Raw genomic sequence first — 15,232 nt, 5'->3', positions numbered from 1 at the left:
TCCTTCTCTAAAATTGTCATTGTGTCGTTCTTCAAAACTTTCACACGCTAGAATAATATACTATCATTTTTCATATAATTAACGCGCTATGTAATTATATTAAGATGGACAAGTTTGTGTTTTTGTAGAGTCTTTGTGCAATTTGATACTAGTTGATGCATAGCTAATACAGAACTAGCACACTCATCCTTGAATCAACTAGACATGGGCAAATGTGCAAGAAAAAGAACCTTCTAAAATGACATAACTTGGACTACCTAGAGCTACAAGACTTATAAGTTACAGATGAAAGCGTCTTGACATGCCGGATCATGTGACAATCAGCCTAAATGGTTTCTTTAGACCTGGATTCTATTATCCGGAGCCTAATGTCAAACTTGATATGTTTTTCCCTAATTTTACAAATTATTTCTTTGTATTTTTTGTATAATTAAAATGCATGAACACCCAATGACCCAATAATAATGTCTGGCTTTGGTTTAGAAGAAGCGAATTTATGGAAAACTTTAGATTTTAAAAGAACATGACGCATTTAGAGACTATTCAAGATATGTATGCCATATTGAAAGCTATGAGCTCTATCGAAAAGTAACTTTTGACATGCCATTAAATAAAATGAAGCATTTCCAAACTAAATATGTACTCAGTGCCGATCTTGATTACAAATCTTCTTAAATCACCACGTTAACCTTCATGTAGTAATGGTGTAGGCGAGCTGTAAAATCGCTCTTCTGGGTTCCTGCTCAACTCAACTGTGCCTTCTTTAGCTCCTTGCATATCACCACTCTGAGCATTCGTACCCCCTAAATTAACTGTTACAAAAATAGTCAGTTATGGAAATAAAGCCGACAAATACATCAATTGCTAAATGAACACGGACAAGATTAGTTTGTGTTCGTGTGTTCAAGTTTAGCTAAGCAAAGAAACAAAAATAAAATACTTTTGACTAAAAAAAATTGTGTTTGTGTTAGTCTTTAATAATGTATGATTGTTCATTTAATGGATGACCAGACATACATGTAAACTATAAATCTATAAAATATATTTATATAATTTGCCTATAAGAGAATTAAAGTTATGATACATAATATTTATCTTTTTACACATTTGTTCATGTTAGCTATAAATATGTTTTCAAAAATACTTCATATATGATGAGCATACATGAATGAGAACTTGTTCGTGTTTTCATCATCATCATCATCATTGTACTCACTACTCAGTACATCCCACCAATAGCAAAGCTATGGTAGGGTCTGAGTAGGGTAAGATGTAGGCAACCTTTCCTCTACCCCGTAGGAATAGAGAGGCTGCTTCCGGTGAGACCCTGGCTCGATAGTAGTTTGCATCAAGCCTTGAACATAAAGCACATAACACTCAACCATCGGCACACCGGCCAATTGGTGCATGCACCTTGTCTTTCGGCTATCAACGCCACCACATGATGCATGATTAACCTTCCATCACTTTAACGTTATTTTCACGAGATTTGTAAAATAACGTCAAAAATTAGTGCAATTTTCACTTTTGTCCACCCAAGGGTTTTTTTCATTTAACTAAATGGATATAAATTCTTGTTTATAGTTGTCTTTAAATAAATAAATTAACATAGAAAAACCTTCTGTTAAAAAGCTCACTGAACTTCTTACTTAGACCCTGCATACTTGAATACTTGATCAATAAAATCTTACCTGAACGTGACCGAGCACTAGCATTACGTCGATTGTGTCTTATGACCAAAACAACCATGATAGCCAAAATGAAAACCGCAGGGATAGTAACTCCGAGTATTATCGGTGTTTTATTTTTACCACTCCCTCGGCATGACTTGCCATTGGTACACAGCACAGGGTTTCCCGTATACCTGTTACATAATTGAGGAAAAATATAAACTTTCAAGAAATCATAAAATTACCAAGTAAAAAATAAATTGATTAAAAAAAATGAATTAACTTACGATGAGTTTAACTTGGAATTTCTTGATAACAATCTTGGTATCGATCCAGTGAACTGGTTATCTGACAAATTTCTACATGATTTTTTTTTAAATGAAAAGTGTTATCATCAAAACAAAATAATTTGAACATATAACTAATTAGTGAGAGCAGCCTGCTTAAAGTGGAATTACTTGTGAACTGGACAGAATGGTTAGACCGGATTTTAAAATTTTCTAATTTTGTTTTCCTTTCAAAATCTCATTTACTGATTAATTTACACAAAGCCGGTTGATTATTGGTCGATTATTAGATAATGTTTAGAACTGAATCTGGAACTATAAACTCACAGTTGTTTCAGATTTGGCAGGGTACCAAGGAAACTAGGAATTTGCCCGGTCAAGCTATTGTTATGCAAATCTCTGCAAATTAGTATAAATTATTATAATATTGGAATATGTTTAATAAAAACTTATATAAAATTAAGAAACATGTATGTTTGATGAAGTTGTAAGTACATTGTTTCAAGAGCATCCATTTTACTAAAGTCTGGAAGTGGTCCAGTGAGGTTAAAACTGCTAAGATTTCTGCATAGACAAAATAATGTGTTACATTTTTATAAATTTTAAAAAATAAAATAAACTAACGACAAAAGAAGATATGATGTTTACATTGATGTCACACGAGGTATCGAATCGGTGTTGCATGTTATCCATTCCCATGAGTATGGGGCGGGAAGACAAGGGTCCCCGCCCCATTCTTGTAAAACGGTGAATACGTTTTGGAGAGAAGTTAAACCTTCAACTACATTAATCAAATATACAAAACATCATAAGAGAAACGTCATATATATATACATATATATATATATATATATGGGGAAGTATAAAATGAAAACCCACTTGAGTCGTGAACCCTATGTAACATCGTTTTTTTTTGTTACACACGTAATATATGTTGTTACATTTAATACAAAACATCGAAAAATTAAAAAAAACATTTTTTTTGTTATTTTTTTAACATTTTTTTACTAATTTTTATATATGTTTTCAGGAGAGAGAAAATGTTATATATATGTTTACATTTTTTATTAACTTTAATTGTGGACCACAAGATTTAAACTTTAATTAAAAACATGTGGTTGAGAATGTGTTTCTAGAGTTTTCATAGCTCGAGTGGGTTTTTATTTTAACCTAACCCTATATATATATAGTATAAAATGGAAACCCACCTGAGTTGTGAAAACCCTATGTAACATCGTTTTTTTTTGTTTTTTTTTACACACGTAAAACATGTTGTAACATTTAATACAAAACATTGAAAACTAAAAAAAAAATTTGCTATTTTTTAACATTTTTTTTACTAATTTTTATGAGAAACCTTCGATTTTGGTCCATGTGGTTTATTAAAATTATCAATTCTGATCCAATAGTTTATTTTAGGCTTTTATTGTACAATAGTTTCAATTAACTATCAGTTTTAGTCCAACGCACTAACGTTATCCACCAACCGTTAGTTAATACAACTTTGAGGGTATTTTTTGTATTTTTCACAAACTTTTAAGCATAAGAATTTTTGGGTTTTCTACTAAATATAAGTTTATATTTTTTGTTATTTTTTAGTATTATGGTTTCTTATATTTGTTTATAAATAAATATCTACACACTTTTTATTTTTTTTAAATATATTTTTTTCAAAATTGACGGTTTTATGCAAGTGTATATTATTTATTTATATTTAAATACTTTTATTTTTTTTAAACCTTTTATAGTTGCAATAATATGTCGATTTTAAAAACATTGCATTTAGTTTTATTTTAAAGTACGATTTTAATTTAAATTATGTACCATTATTAAATATAAGCCAATAAGTCATTCCCATTTTGATGGGTTTGTAATGTGATTAAGATATGAAATATAGAGTATAAAAATTATTTTAGTTGTTCGAAAAATAATATACAAAACAAGAATTAAAAGTAATATATATATTTTCTAACCCTCCGTCAATTGAAAAGTTAAAAAAATAATATGAAATCAATATATGCTCTTTTTATGACTGAAAATAAAAGCAAGAAAGTTAATTTTTCTAAATCATTTATAGTTAATAGGATTGTAGAATTAAAATGGAGCTTAAAAAATAAATATTCTATTTTTTAAAGCCTAAATATTATTACGTCTATAAAAAGTAAAAATAAAATTATTCAAATATAAATAAATATACAGTTGCATAAAAGCTTCGATTTCAAAAAAAATATTTTAAAAATAAAAAAATATATATTTATATATAAACAAATATAATAAACCATAATAGTTAAAAAATAACAAAAAGTATAAAACTTATATTTAGTAGAAAAAAGAAATATTCATATGAATTAAATGTTTGTGAAAAAAATAAAAAAGGCCCCTCAAAGTTGTATTAACTAACGGTTGGTGGATACGTTAGTGGGCTGGACTAAAATTGATAGTTAACTGAAACTACTGTACCATAAAAGTTTAAAATAAACTATTGGACCAAAATTGACAATTTTAAGAAACCACAAGGACCAAAATCAAAATTCTCTCAATTTTTATATATGTTTTTAATTAAAAACATGTGGTTGAGAATGAATTTATAGAGTTTTCACAACTCAAGAGGGACCTAACCCTATAAACATAGGTTCAAATTAAGAGTAAGTTACACGGATGATCTATGTGGTCTTGCTACTTGTACCATCCGGGGTACTTACTCTAAATATAATGAACTAAAACACGCAAGATAGGTGGTTTACCATCGGTGCTATTGGTGCCATCATTTAGAGCATCACTGATCAAGAAAAGCTCAAAGGCGTTAAGGAGAGGGGGAAGCGTGGCATCACCAACCGACTCTAAGGAAAAGTTAGTGTCGGTGGTGATCGAGAGATTAGAGATGAAATATTCGAGCACTTTCCCAAAACGGGGAACAAACGGAAGTGAGAATGGTATATTGTCTTTATAAATTCTAAAAGACCGTATTTCGGAAGAATTGACCTCTTTGACTTCGGAGAAATACCAGTTAATGTAGGCCAGGTAACGGATCGGGTACTCAAAGGTACCTAATCCTAAGGTTATTATACGAGTTGTGTTTTCTGTAGCTACCGCGTTTTTAAGGATCTCTTGAGGAGGATTATCGGGCACATCAACATCGATGATGGATGCATCATTTCTTAAATATAGTAGACTGTTGCTACTACCAGAAGACCACACTCGATCATAGGTGTCCAACGGAAACCTTAAAATGAACAAGAGTATGCATATATTAATTCAAAAGAGTTTCAAAATACTAAAACATGATCAATTGATCATATGGCCAAAACATCACAGATATGTAGTATAACATTTTTGGTAATTTTTGTCACTAATCTCATTCGAGATAACTGGCGTCGGTTACCCCTTTGTGACTTATATTAGCGACAAAATGTTGAGTCTACATTTAGATCTTTGAGACATTGTTTTGGAATAGCTTTGTTTATCATTGTTATGTCAAAAGTTTTTTATTTCAATATTATGTCAAGTACTTAACTTCAAGTATCTATTATTACTATGTTTGATGCTTGTGCTTAAGAATGTTGTTTATATTTTTTTAAATTAATATAAGTTCGTTTATAAAATTAAGGAACGACATAAGCGAGCACGAGCAAAATCATTTCATTAATGAATGAACACGATTTTGTTCGGTTATGTGTTTTTGAACCATCCTTTTGCTTGGTGAATGCATAACGAACGAACATGAACAATGTATTGTTTGGTTGGGTACATTTACAACCCTAAACAACCCTAAGTTTATATTTGATACTGATTTAAAAACAATCCAAATGCATACCTTATAGTTTCATTTGTAGCGTAAGCAATCCTAAAGTGATTTAGCAAGGCGTAATTCAAGCCAACTTTGCTGTAAACTTGGGAGTCCAGGCTACGTACTTCAAGGGTCGATATAAACGGGAACTCGTTGGGCTTCGTTTGCGCCACACAGACGCTAATAGCTTTCTTTTTCACAACATAAATAGTTTCATATATTTTCACTTCAGAAGTATTTACCGAGATCCAAAAGTTCCCATCAAAATGAAGATCAAAATTCGGCGGAGTTGACTTTTGGTCATAGTTCCCGTAGTTAAAACCGACCCGAACCAAAACTTTTTCCCCCTCTTCAACTTCTATAGAATAACAATTTTTCCTGCGGGTGGTGAACACCCGTAGAGTGTCCAAAACATGAGACACCGAGTAGTTTGGTTGCACTGTGTGTGCAACACCACTCGGCATCAAATCATTATCCCCTTTCCAGACAATCGTGTTTTCATCTGTGAAAGAACCCGACGCCCCACAGTCAATGCTCACAAACACTATAAACAAAAAAAAGAAAAAAGAAAAAGACAATTAAAAACGCGCGGAAATGATATGTAATTTGAAATAAAATGAGAACTTAAACTTACCTTTGCTCGAAACCGAAATCGACATGATGAATAGAGCTAAGAGATGAATTAGACGCCATGGATTATTGCTCATTGGAGGAGCAGTAGAAAGAAGAAGCAATGTGTGATGAAATGGTCTTTTGTGTTCTTGATTGGCCAATTTAACGAATGGTTGACTTTAGTATGTTGGCATTGACTTTATAATAAACAGAAGTAAACGTTTTGAAAAATAGAAAAAAAGGAAAAAACATGGTTGCGCCGTATACGATCCCTCCAAAATGTGGAATCGTTTACTTATTTTTTATAATACAAGTCAATGGTTGAGATTTGTTAAGTTATAGATGGGACAAAATGTTTTGACATGTATCAAAGTTCAAATTGGAATGTATGTACCAGATTTCAAATCTTTTGATTATTGGAGGAGTACAAATCAAGTGGGACCGCGAGATTAGCTTAAGAAATACCATGTTCAAATACTATGTTCGAATCATGTACAAGCTTCAACAACTCTTCATAGCATATGAATTGCAAAGGATATACATATACGGATTATTCATGTCATGTCATTAAACACGACAACAAGATGCCGCTATATCTCGTGAATATCCGTAGCCAATGTTTAATGGTAAAAAGGAGAACTCAGTTCAAAACATGAGAATTACTATTGTATGGTAAATAACTAGACGATACGTAACTTCTAAAATTGGAAAGTGCCTATGCCTTTTGTTAATGGCAAACGGCGTATACAGTTATACCATTGAACTATAATACTGTATTCTTAAGTTTTTTATTTAAGGGTTTGAAAAAGAAAAGATAAGAAAATTTTCTTGTTTCATTCTTGAGTTTGTTTTTGTTTTGTTTTGGTTTGTTTTTTTAAGAAAGAGAATAGAAAGAAAAGTTAGACATTTTTTCCTCTAAAATTCTTCATTCAAATATGGTTTGATTGTGAAGGAAAAAATTTATATATTACTAATTTACCCATTTTTTCCTTCCTATCTAATACAAGAATGAGGACATAATTGTCAAGTTACAATTTTTTTTTATCTTTTCCTTCATGTTTAACTCGAGAATTTAATTAGCATTTTTTTTCTTTTCTTTTATTTGAACTTGAGAATGTCTTTAAGTATATAATTTCTTTTCCTTTCTATCATTATCCAATCTTATCATTTCTTTTCCTTGTATTTTAAACGCGAGAATGCAGTGTAAATCTTTTGGTAGAGTCTATGCTAGGGGTGGATCTCTACATAGAGGAACGGTGGCAAATGACCAGATTAAATGAATCGATAATTTAAATAGAGGTGCAGAAAACCGGTTAAAGTGGTTTAGGGGGGAATTATGCGAATTCATCAAAGCCGGTTCGATTTATAAACCGGTTTAGGAGAAAAAATAACAAAACAAAAAAAGTTTTGAGGCAAGAAAAAACATTGTTTTTTCTAAGTCAAGTCAGTTCTTAAACCGGTTTGGTGCTTCAAAGTCCCGATATAAAAAACGCCAGGCTTGGTCGGTTTAAAACTGGTTTGGCCCAAACCGGTTAAACCAGTTTGGAACCGGTTTATTATTTTTTTTTTTTCGTGTCTACATTTATTCATGCTCTCCTCGTGGGCTTTAAAAGCAGGCTTTCAACGTAGTCCACAGTAGAGGTGCAAAAAAAACTTGAATCTGGAACCGGACTTGAAAAAAAAACCTGAAACCGGTTTTTGTTATACCCGAGTTTTTAACACCTGAACCCCTACCCGACCCTACCCGTAGGGTACGGATATGGTATGCATTTCAGTACCAAAACCCGTACCCGGAACCGGACCCGATTTATACCGAGGAATACCTGAAAACCGGAACCGGTTCAATACCCGGAACCAGGTTTTTCAATACCCGAAACTTGGTTTTTCAAATACCCGAAATTACCCCGAAAATACCCCTAAAACTGTAACCCCTTAAAAATAAAATCCAATCTTTACCCGAAAAAACCAAAAAAAAAACCAAGGGTTTTTCAATACCCGAAAATAGGGTATTCAAATACCCGGTTTTAGAATACCCGGTATTATACCTGACCCGAACCCGATGCATAGGGTATGGTTTTTAGAGACAGTACCCGGATCCGAACCCGACCCGGGTATTACCAATACCCGATTTTTCAATACCCGGTAATACCTGAAACCAGTTCCATACCCGAACCTGGGTATTTGAAAAACCCGATTTGTACACCTCTAGTCCACAGCCCAGGTTAGGTTAAGTAAAACTAAAATTGATCCAATACAAAATTTGAATTTTAGAACTGTTTTTATTTAAATTGGGCTCTGCTATCCTATAGGCTCAAAGCACAAGCGTTTTTAGTATGTGTAAATAATGGGCTAGCCTATACATACAAAATTATTTAATACGCTTACCTATGCATAGAGTTGTACAAAAGTGGTTTTAAACCCAAACGAACCGGTTTATAAACCGAACCGGTTTGGTCACGTCTTATCAAAACCGGTTTGACATAAACCGGTTCCGTTTATAAACCAGTTTAGACACAAGATAGGTCGGCCCGGTCACGTCGGTTCGGTTCATAAACCGGTTTTAGCCGGTTTTTCTCAAACCGGTTTGGTTTTAAAACCGGTTTGATCGATCTTAAGGGGAACCGGTCCTGAAACTGGCGGTTTGGGTCGGTATGGGAACCGGTTTGGTGAAACCGGTTTTAAACCCAAACCGGTTTGGTTCGGTTTGCCTAAAAACGGTCCCAAACCTGTTTTTTGTACACCTCTAACTATGCATTATTAAAGTGTATTTGATTTATTCATTTTGTCATTTATAAATTCAAAAAGGCAAAAGAAAAAAAAAGATTAATTGATGAATGTATAAACACAAAAATATACCTTCATACATAAAAACACCATGTATTTGACTCTTTTGTGGTGTAGACGGAGAAAATGCCTCTTCCAATATTTAACTTATATTAAGGGGTTGTTGTGCTAACACCATCCTTATAAGCAATGTTTTCATAACCGGATCGGACACTGAACCGGTCGGGCTACCGGTTCACCGGTTCAACCGGCCGGACTAAAAAACTATGAAAAAAATGTTAAATCAAAAAATATACGAAAATCCCATAATAAACCGGTTGAACCGGTCCGGTTCATTGGTCCGACCAGTTGAACCGGTCCCAGTTTTACGGTCGGACCGGAGAACCGGATCGGACCGGCCGGTTTTTAAGAAGCGAGCGAACTATATCGAACCGGACCGGTCGGGTGACCGAATCCCGGTTCGACCGGTTAAACCGGCTGAACCGGTCTGGTTTTAAAAACACTGCTTATAAGTGTACACAAGTGTATCTATTATATCATACGAACCGTATGATGTCAAATCAAGTGTTCACATCATATCTTGTCATGTCGTATGATATGGTGAAAAGTAGCCATACCTGCTATATAACTTTTTTAGTGGTTGCATTAGTTATTTATTCTTAGGTAAATACATTGTTGAGAGTTAAAGTCAACTCATGGTTAATATGTTACAAAATCGATGTTACTAAAAGTAGAGGGGTTACTTTACAATTACGTCATACTTGAAGTTATTGTGAACATTTAAATAGTTTCTGAAGTTCGAGTACTAAAAGTGACAAGATGAAACATTGATTGTTAATAGCCATTAACACCAATATAGGGAATAAATAGATGACATTAGGGTTTCATTTTTTGTTTCTTTCTTTTGTAATTCCTTCTCAAAATTTCTTTTGTGTAATCATTCGATTGTTAACTCGTAATAGAATCGTTTCGAATTTGTTTATCAATTTCTCAATTCTTTAATGTTTTACAACATACATCATACGAGTCGTATGATTTGCCCCTCATAAAACTCATATGATCATTTTTTGCCTATTATTCGCCCATATGATCATTTTCCATTCTAGTTTCGCCATTGGTTAAATGGGCAAAACATCGTAAACCAAAATAGTAATTTACTTTTGCACTAGTAATCGTAAATTTTGATTATATCCATCGATTTTGCATATCATTTTGAGAACGATAACACTATGAATGTACCACCCTTATCCTTCCAAGATAGCAACAAACATAATGCTATTATAAAAATATGGTAAATCACACATACCGAAAGAATCCAAAGCTGTTATTTAATTAGTCATGGAGGATCAAGACAAACACAAGGAGACACCGTCTCTATATCCTCGTGAACTTGACTTGGTCTTAATTGTGCACACTTTTGGAGTAGACTCGGTCCAAAAAAAATAACATTTAAATATTTAACTTGTCTGTTTAAACCATAGTACTTTTTATTTAAAAGTCTTAAAAAAACATAACATTTTTATAGTAAGTTTTAAATCTCAAATTACATTTTCTTTTCATGTTTTAAAGTAACGATTAATTAAAATTTGTAGCTAACATAAGTAATATCCTATAAATATTATTTATTTGTCGGGTAATACCGAAAACAGTTGGGTTTCTTAAACATATTTTCTTTGATTAATTTACATCGAAATAAATCATTTGAGTTTGCAATAGAAAAAAAAATACTAAATATTTGTTTTACCGGAATAAAGAAACTTTTGTTGTTTTGTTAAATATATTGGAACTTAATGATGAAGAGATTACAATTATGGATTGTCATGAACGATTGATTGCTTATTCGAAGAGAGGTTGATAAAGAGAATACAATTATGGATTGTCATGAAGAATCAGAAATATGTAAAATGGGCAAGAAATCGGAAAAACAATAATGAAGAAACATAGAAACACAACACATGACACCTAAAATCTTGCTTTATTAGAGATTGGAAGATTTGTAAATTGTTTTATTAGATAACTAGAATATAGCCCGTGTGATACACGGGTGGTTAAAAAGTTAAAATTTATTAATATATATTAGCATATCTTATGGATTCATAAGATATAAATAATTTTATAATATACATAGAGTAGTAACTAGTAAGAATAATTTGTATTTGCATTTTAAAAGTTATAAAATGGAAGGTTGTGAATCTATATCAATTAACAAAAAGAGAAGACTAGCGTCAATTCATCTTAGTTGAGTTGTTAATCCATAAACATTTTAAAAGTAAGGTAGTGAGTTCAATTCCCATCAACAACATATTTTTTATTTTATCATCCATGAAGGAAAAATTGTAAAAATGGAAACTTGTACACTTGGAGCCCATGTGGAGGGTCTAATTGAAAAACAAGTGGAAAAATTGTGTTGCTTTAATAATATATAGTTAGATTATATTAGATTAGAATAGATAGATATTTTGAATCTCATTTTCTTTTAATAATTTAGTGGATGACATGGAAAAAGAAGAAAATCCGAGTTGATATTTATGTGCATTTCACATAGAATCTATTTTGTATCTAGCTCTTTTGTGATGCATACTCACACAAAAAATATCATAGGAAAGTTGCAAGATTCGCATCTAACAGCATGCTGACAAAATCTACCAACTCAATTATGGAACAAAAACAAAAGTATTCGACCATAAAGACGCAAGTACTTAAGTTGTATCATGCTGCATATATATATGGCTCACCGAGTCACTGCCATTGTCTTTTTTATATAAAACGCATACCGGAAAACCCCAAAAGGTAGTTAAATATCGCCAAACACTTAGAATATTGCAGGCACTTATATTATATCAACAAGAGACAAAAAGAGACCGTCATTTTTTTATATAATTCAAAATCCAATATTTTCAGGAAAATGAGGAGAACAACCATTTTAATATGACATGTTGATAAAATCGCATTGAAAAAATGGCCTTTACTTTTCGAAATGATCAAAACTAGGTCGATTCAATTATGCGAATTTGATAGGTATCGGTTAGGTTCGTAACTCGTAAGGAAGATGAAAAAAAACCGGAAAAGTAGATGCACAGATTAGTTATGGCACATGCACATAGCGCATGATTAAAAAATATTTAAATGACGTATAGTTGCTTGGTAAAACCCGCTCGGTCAGGCTATGAGTTGACGCGAATTCAGTCGGTATTGCGTTACGATGTCAGATTTAAACTATTCAACGCCCTAATATAACAAATTAAGATATTTAGAATAAAAACAAAGCATGCACGTTGCCGGGGCGAACTGACGCAATTTTAGTCGGTATGAGGTTATGACACCGAAACCAAAAAAACAAATAAATTTGTTAATGCCCAACTACAACAAATAAACATAGTTAAAACAAAAGGATAAAAACAGCAAAACCCGTGACGAACCAACAAAATAAAAAAGCTCCCGTTTTAGAGTGGTGAACCAAAGCCAATTCGTTTAGTATAATTCATATTTGTATCAAACCATAAACATAAATTAGTAAGCCTCAAAAAATAACATTAAAAGATAAAAAAAAATATAAATACAAAAAAATAGCATAAAAAATGTTAAAAGAAATAAAAAAACAGGTTGACATGACACAACCACGATATGCCACATGAACCAATAAAATGTTTGCGACACTAGTCATGGGTTTTTATCTTAAGTATAATACGGGTTGCACTTTTCATATGTCTATTTACAAATTCGTGTTTATATATATATATACATATTAATTATTTTTATTTTACAAATAATTTTATTTCTTTAAATTATTATTTTAAATTATTTATGTATTTTTTAAGTTGTAAACCCCTATATTTGCTACACCGAATTTGTTGCACTAGATTGATATCTTGTACGCAAAGATAAACATTTTAAGGCTACCTTCTCAATTTGTCTGATCAACATTATAATTATTGTGTTGCTATGGTAGGTCCGCCAAAGTTAGTTATATAAGATTAACCCAATCGACCGGATTTCACATGTACCCAATTAACCTGAACACACCCACTACCCTTGAATAACCGATTAAATCAATTGTTACGAGGGTCGGGTGTTAGATAGACCTTAACATCAAAATTCTGAGTAATCAAACTAATTAGCCCAAAGCCTAAAATCCTATTAACCCTGGACTACAGTTGGTTCAACCTTAATATGGATTTGTTTAAAAAAAGCATGAAATCAAATTAATGTTCTAAATAGTATCAGAGTTATTTTATCGTCTTGAGTCAATATTAACTTTTCAAGAGCAAGAAGGTTAAAATTTAGATAAAAAAAAAGTGTAGTACGTAAATCAAAATTTTATAAAATTAACAAACATGCCCAAACCTAAACTACCCGAACAATCTAGCTCGACAAACCAGAACCTGATGAACTTGATAGTGATGCATATCAGTTATTGGGTCAATATCATACAACCCCAATAAACCTACCCGAACCACTCAACTACCTAAAACCCGACTAATAAACCCGATTAACACATGTGGTTTGGTTTGAACTTTGAACAAGTCAGCATGTTCAACTTGAAAAGTACTATTTATAGTCGCCACTAGTAAGTCGATTAAGTCATACACATACACTTACAACAATGAGCAACTGGAAGCTTTTCTTTGCTCTAATCATTCTTCATGCTCAGGCCACCCACATCCTCACACGAGCCATTGTATTCCGTGAATACATAGGTGCCAACTTTGCAAATGTTCGATTTTCTGATGTACCCATAAACCCTAATATCCAGGTCCATTTCATTCTCTCTTTCGGTATCGACTTCACTTCTGGATCATCCCCAAAACCCACAAATGGCAAGTTTAATGTCTTTTGGGACGCTGGAAACCTCAGCCCGTCACAAGTTCTCGCAATCAAACGCCAACATCCGAACGTAAAAGTAGCTTTAAGCATTGGAGGTGATAGTGTGAACAATCAGCCGGTTAATTTCACCGCCTTTTTGGTTAACACATGGGTGTCTAATGCTGTCTCTTCACTCACTAGTGTTATAAGACAGTATAATTTAGATGGAATTGATATAGACTATGAACATTTCCATGCCACACCTAATATCTTTGCTGAGTGCATAGGTCGGCTTGTGACGATTCTAAAAAACAATCGAGTCATTTCGTTTGCTTCGATTGCTCCATTTGACGATGGCGATGTGCAACGCCATTACATGGCGTTGTGGAGGAGTTACGGGCGTGTTTTTGACTATGTTAACTTCCAGTTTTATGCATACGATAGGGGTACCACGCAGGCTCAGTTTCTGAGCCATTTTAATACACAGTTGTCTAACTATAATGGTGGTAATGTGTTGGTTAGTTTCAGCACGGATTCGAGTGGTGGTTTGAAGCCCGAAAACGGGTTCTTTACAGCTTGTGAGAAGCTCAAGAGCCAAGGAAAGCTCAATGGTATCTTTGTTTGGTCTGCGGATAACTCGAAAGCGAATGGATTTAGGTATGAGAGGCAAGCACAGGCACTATTAGCAAAGGCGTAGTAGAAGGCATGTTAGTGTCATGGGTGCTTTTGAACTAGAGTTATAATTAAGTTTGAATGCTAAGATGTTATTTTGTATTTGTAGGGTGTGTGAAGTCTGAAGAAGTATTATAGCTCCGAATAATATTATTGCTATATGCTACTGGTTTAGCTAATTAGTTTGTATGTTACTTTTGAGTTTTTTACTTTTTAGTGCTCATGTTAATCTATTTAAGTTTTCAAGCGTCAATAATTCGATTGTAAGCTAGGCTAGGACTGAGTGTTGGGCCTTCTTGGGCTTAGCAGAAATCACATGAAATATGTTTCCAGCCTACTTTTTAGAGAATAAAACATAAAACATTCTACTCACAAAAAGATATGAAGAACATGATTAATAAGAAACTCAACAACTAGTAGATACAAGTAATTATATGAGATAAAACTGTGACGCTTAGGAGGTAATTTACATAAAGGCTCCCTTGGCCAGTTGGTCACAAAAGGGAATTGTGAGGGAATTTGCCATTACAACATTCATGTTTTTTTTTAATAGAAAATGGTAGAATAACATGAAAACAAGTTTAGCATGAAGAAACTAGACGCAAAAAAGCCAAGAG

At 32.9% G+C, this 15,232-nt stretch overlaps 1 protein-coding gene and 1 pseudogene across 1 annotated transcript; one reads left to right on the top strand and one right to left on the bottom strand.

Moving 5' to 3' along the window:
* Positions 1-684: 684 nt before the first annotated feature.
* LOC143600861 (putative leucine-rich repeat receptor-like protein kinase At2g19210) lies at positions 685-6,482 on the bottom strand. Its single transcript, XM_077078418.1, has 9 exons — positions 6,379-6,482; positions 5,772-6,288; positions 4,702-5,180; positions 2,606-2,738; positions 2,453-2,521; positions 2,285-2,356; positions 1,958-2,029; positions 1,692-1,864; positions 685-803 (listed from the first exon to the last, which is right to left on the bottom strand). Exons 1-9 carry the CDS (start codon positions 6,449-6,451, stop codon positions 685-687), a joined length of 1,707 nt encoding a protein of 568 aa, XP_076934533.1. The 5' UTR covers positions 6,452-6,482.
* Positions 6,483-13,743: 7,261 nt separating this feature from the next.
* On the top strand, positions 13,744-14,761 carry LOC143600858 (chitinase 2 pseudogene; annotated as a pseudogene).
* Positions 14,762-15,232: the final 471 nt, after the last annotated feature.

This window comes from Bidens hawaiensis, unplaced genomic scaffold (assembly GCF_021521415.1).
Source record: "Bidens hawaiensis isolate Kalapana, Puna unplaced genomic scaffold, B.hawaiensis_p1.1 tig00054990_1, whole genome shotgun sequence".
Lineage (NCBI taxonomy): Eukaryota > Viridiplantae > Streptophyta > Magnoliopsida > Asterales > Asteraceae > Bidens > Bidens hawaiensis.
This window is presented reverse-complemented; position numbering and strand designations above follow the sequence as displayed.

Coding starts and splice junctions, on each gene's coding strand:
- LOC143600861 (XM_077078418.1), bottom strand. CDS start 6,451: ATGAGCAATAATCCATGGCGTCTAATTCATCTCTTAGCTCTATTCATC. Junction 2,739..4,701: donor TGGCACCAATAGCACCGATG/GTAAACCACCTA, acceptor TGATTAATGTAG/TTGAAGGTTTAACTTCTCTC. Junction 804..1,691: donor TAGTGCTCGGTCACGTTCAG/GTAAGATTTTAT, acceptor CAGTTAATTTAG/GGGGTACGAATGCTCAGAGT.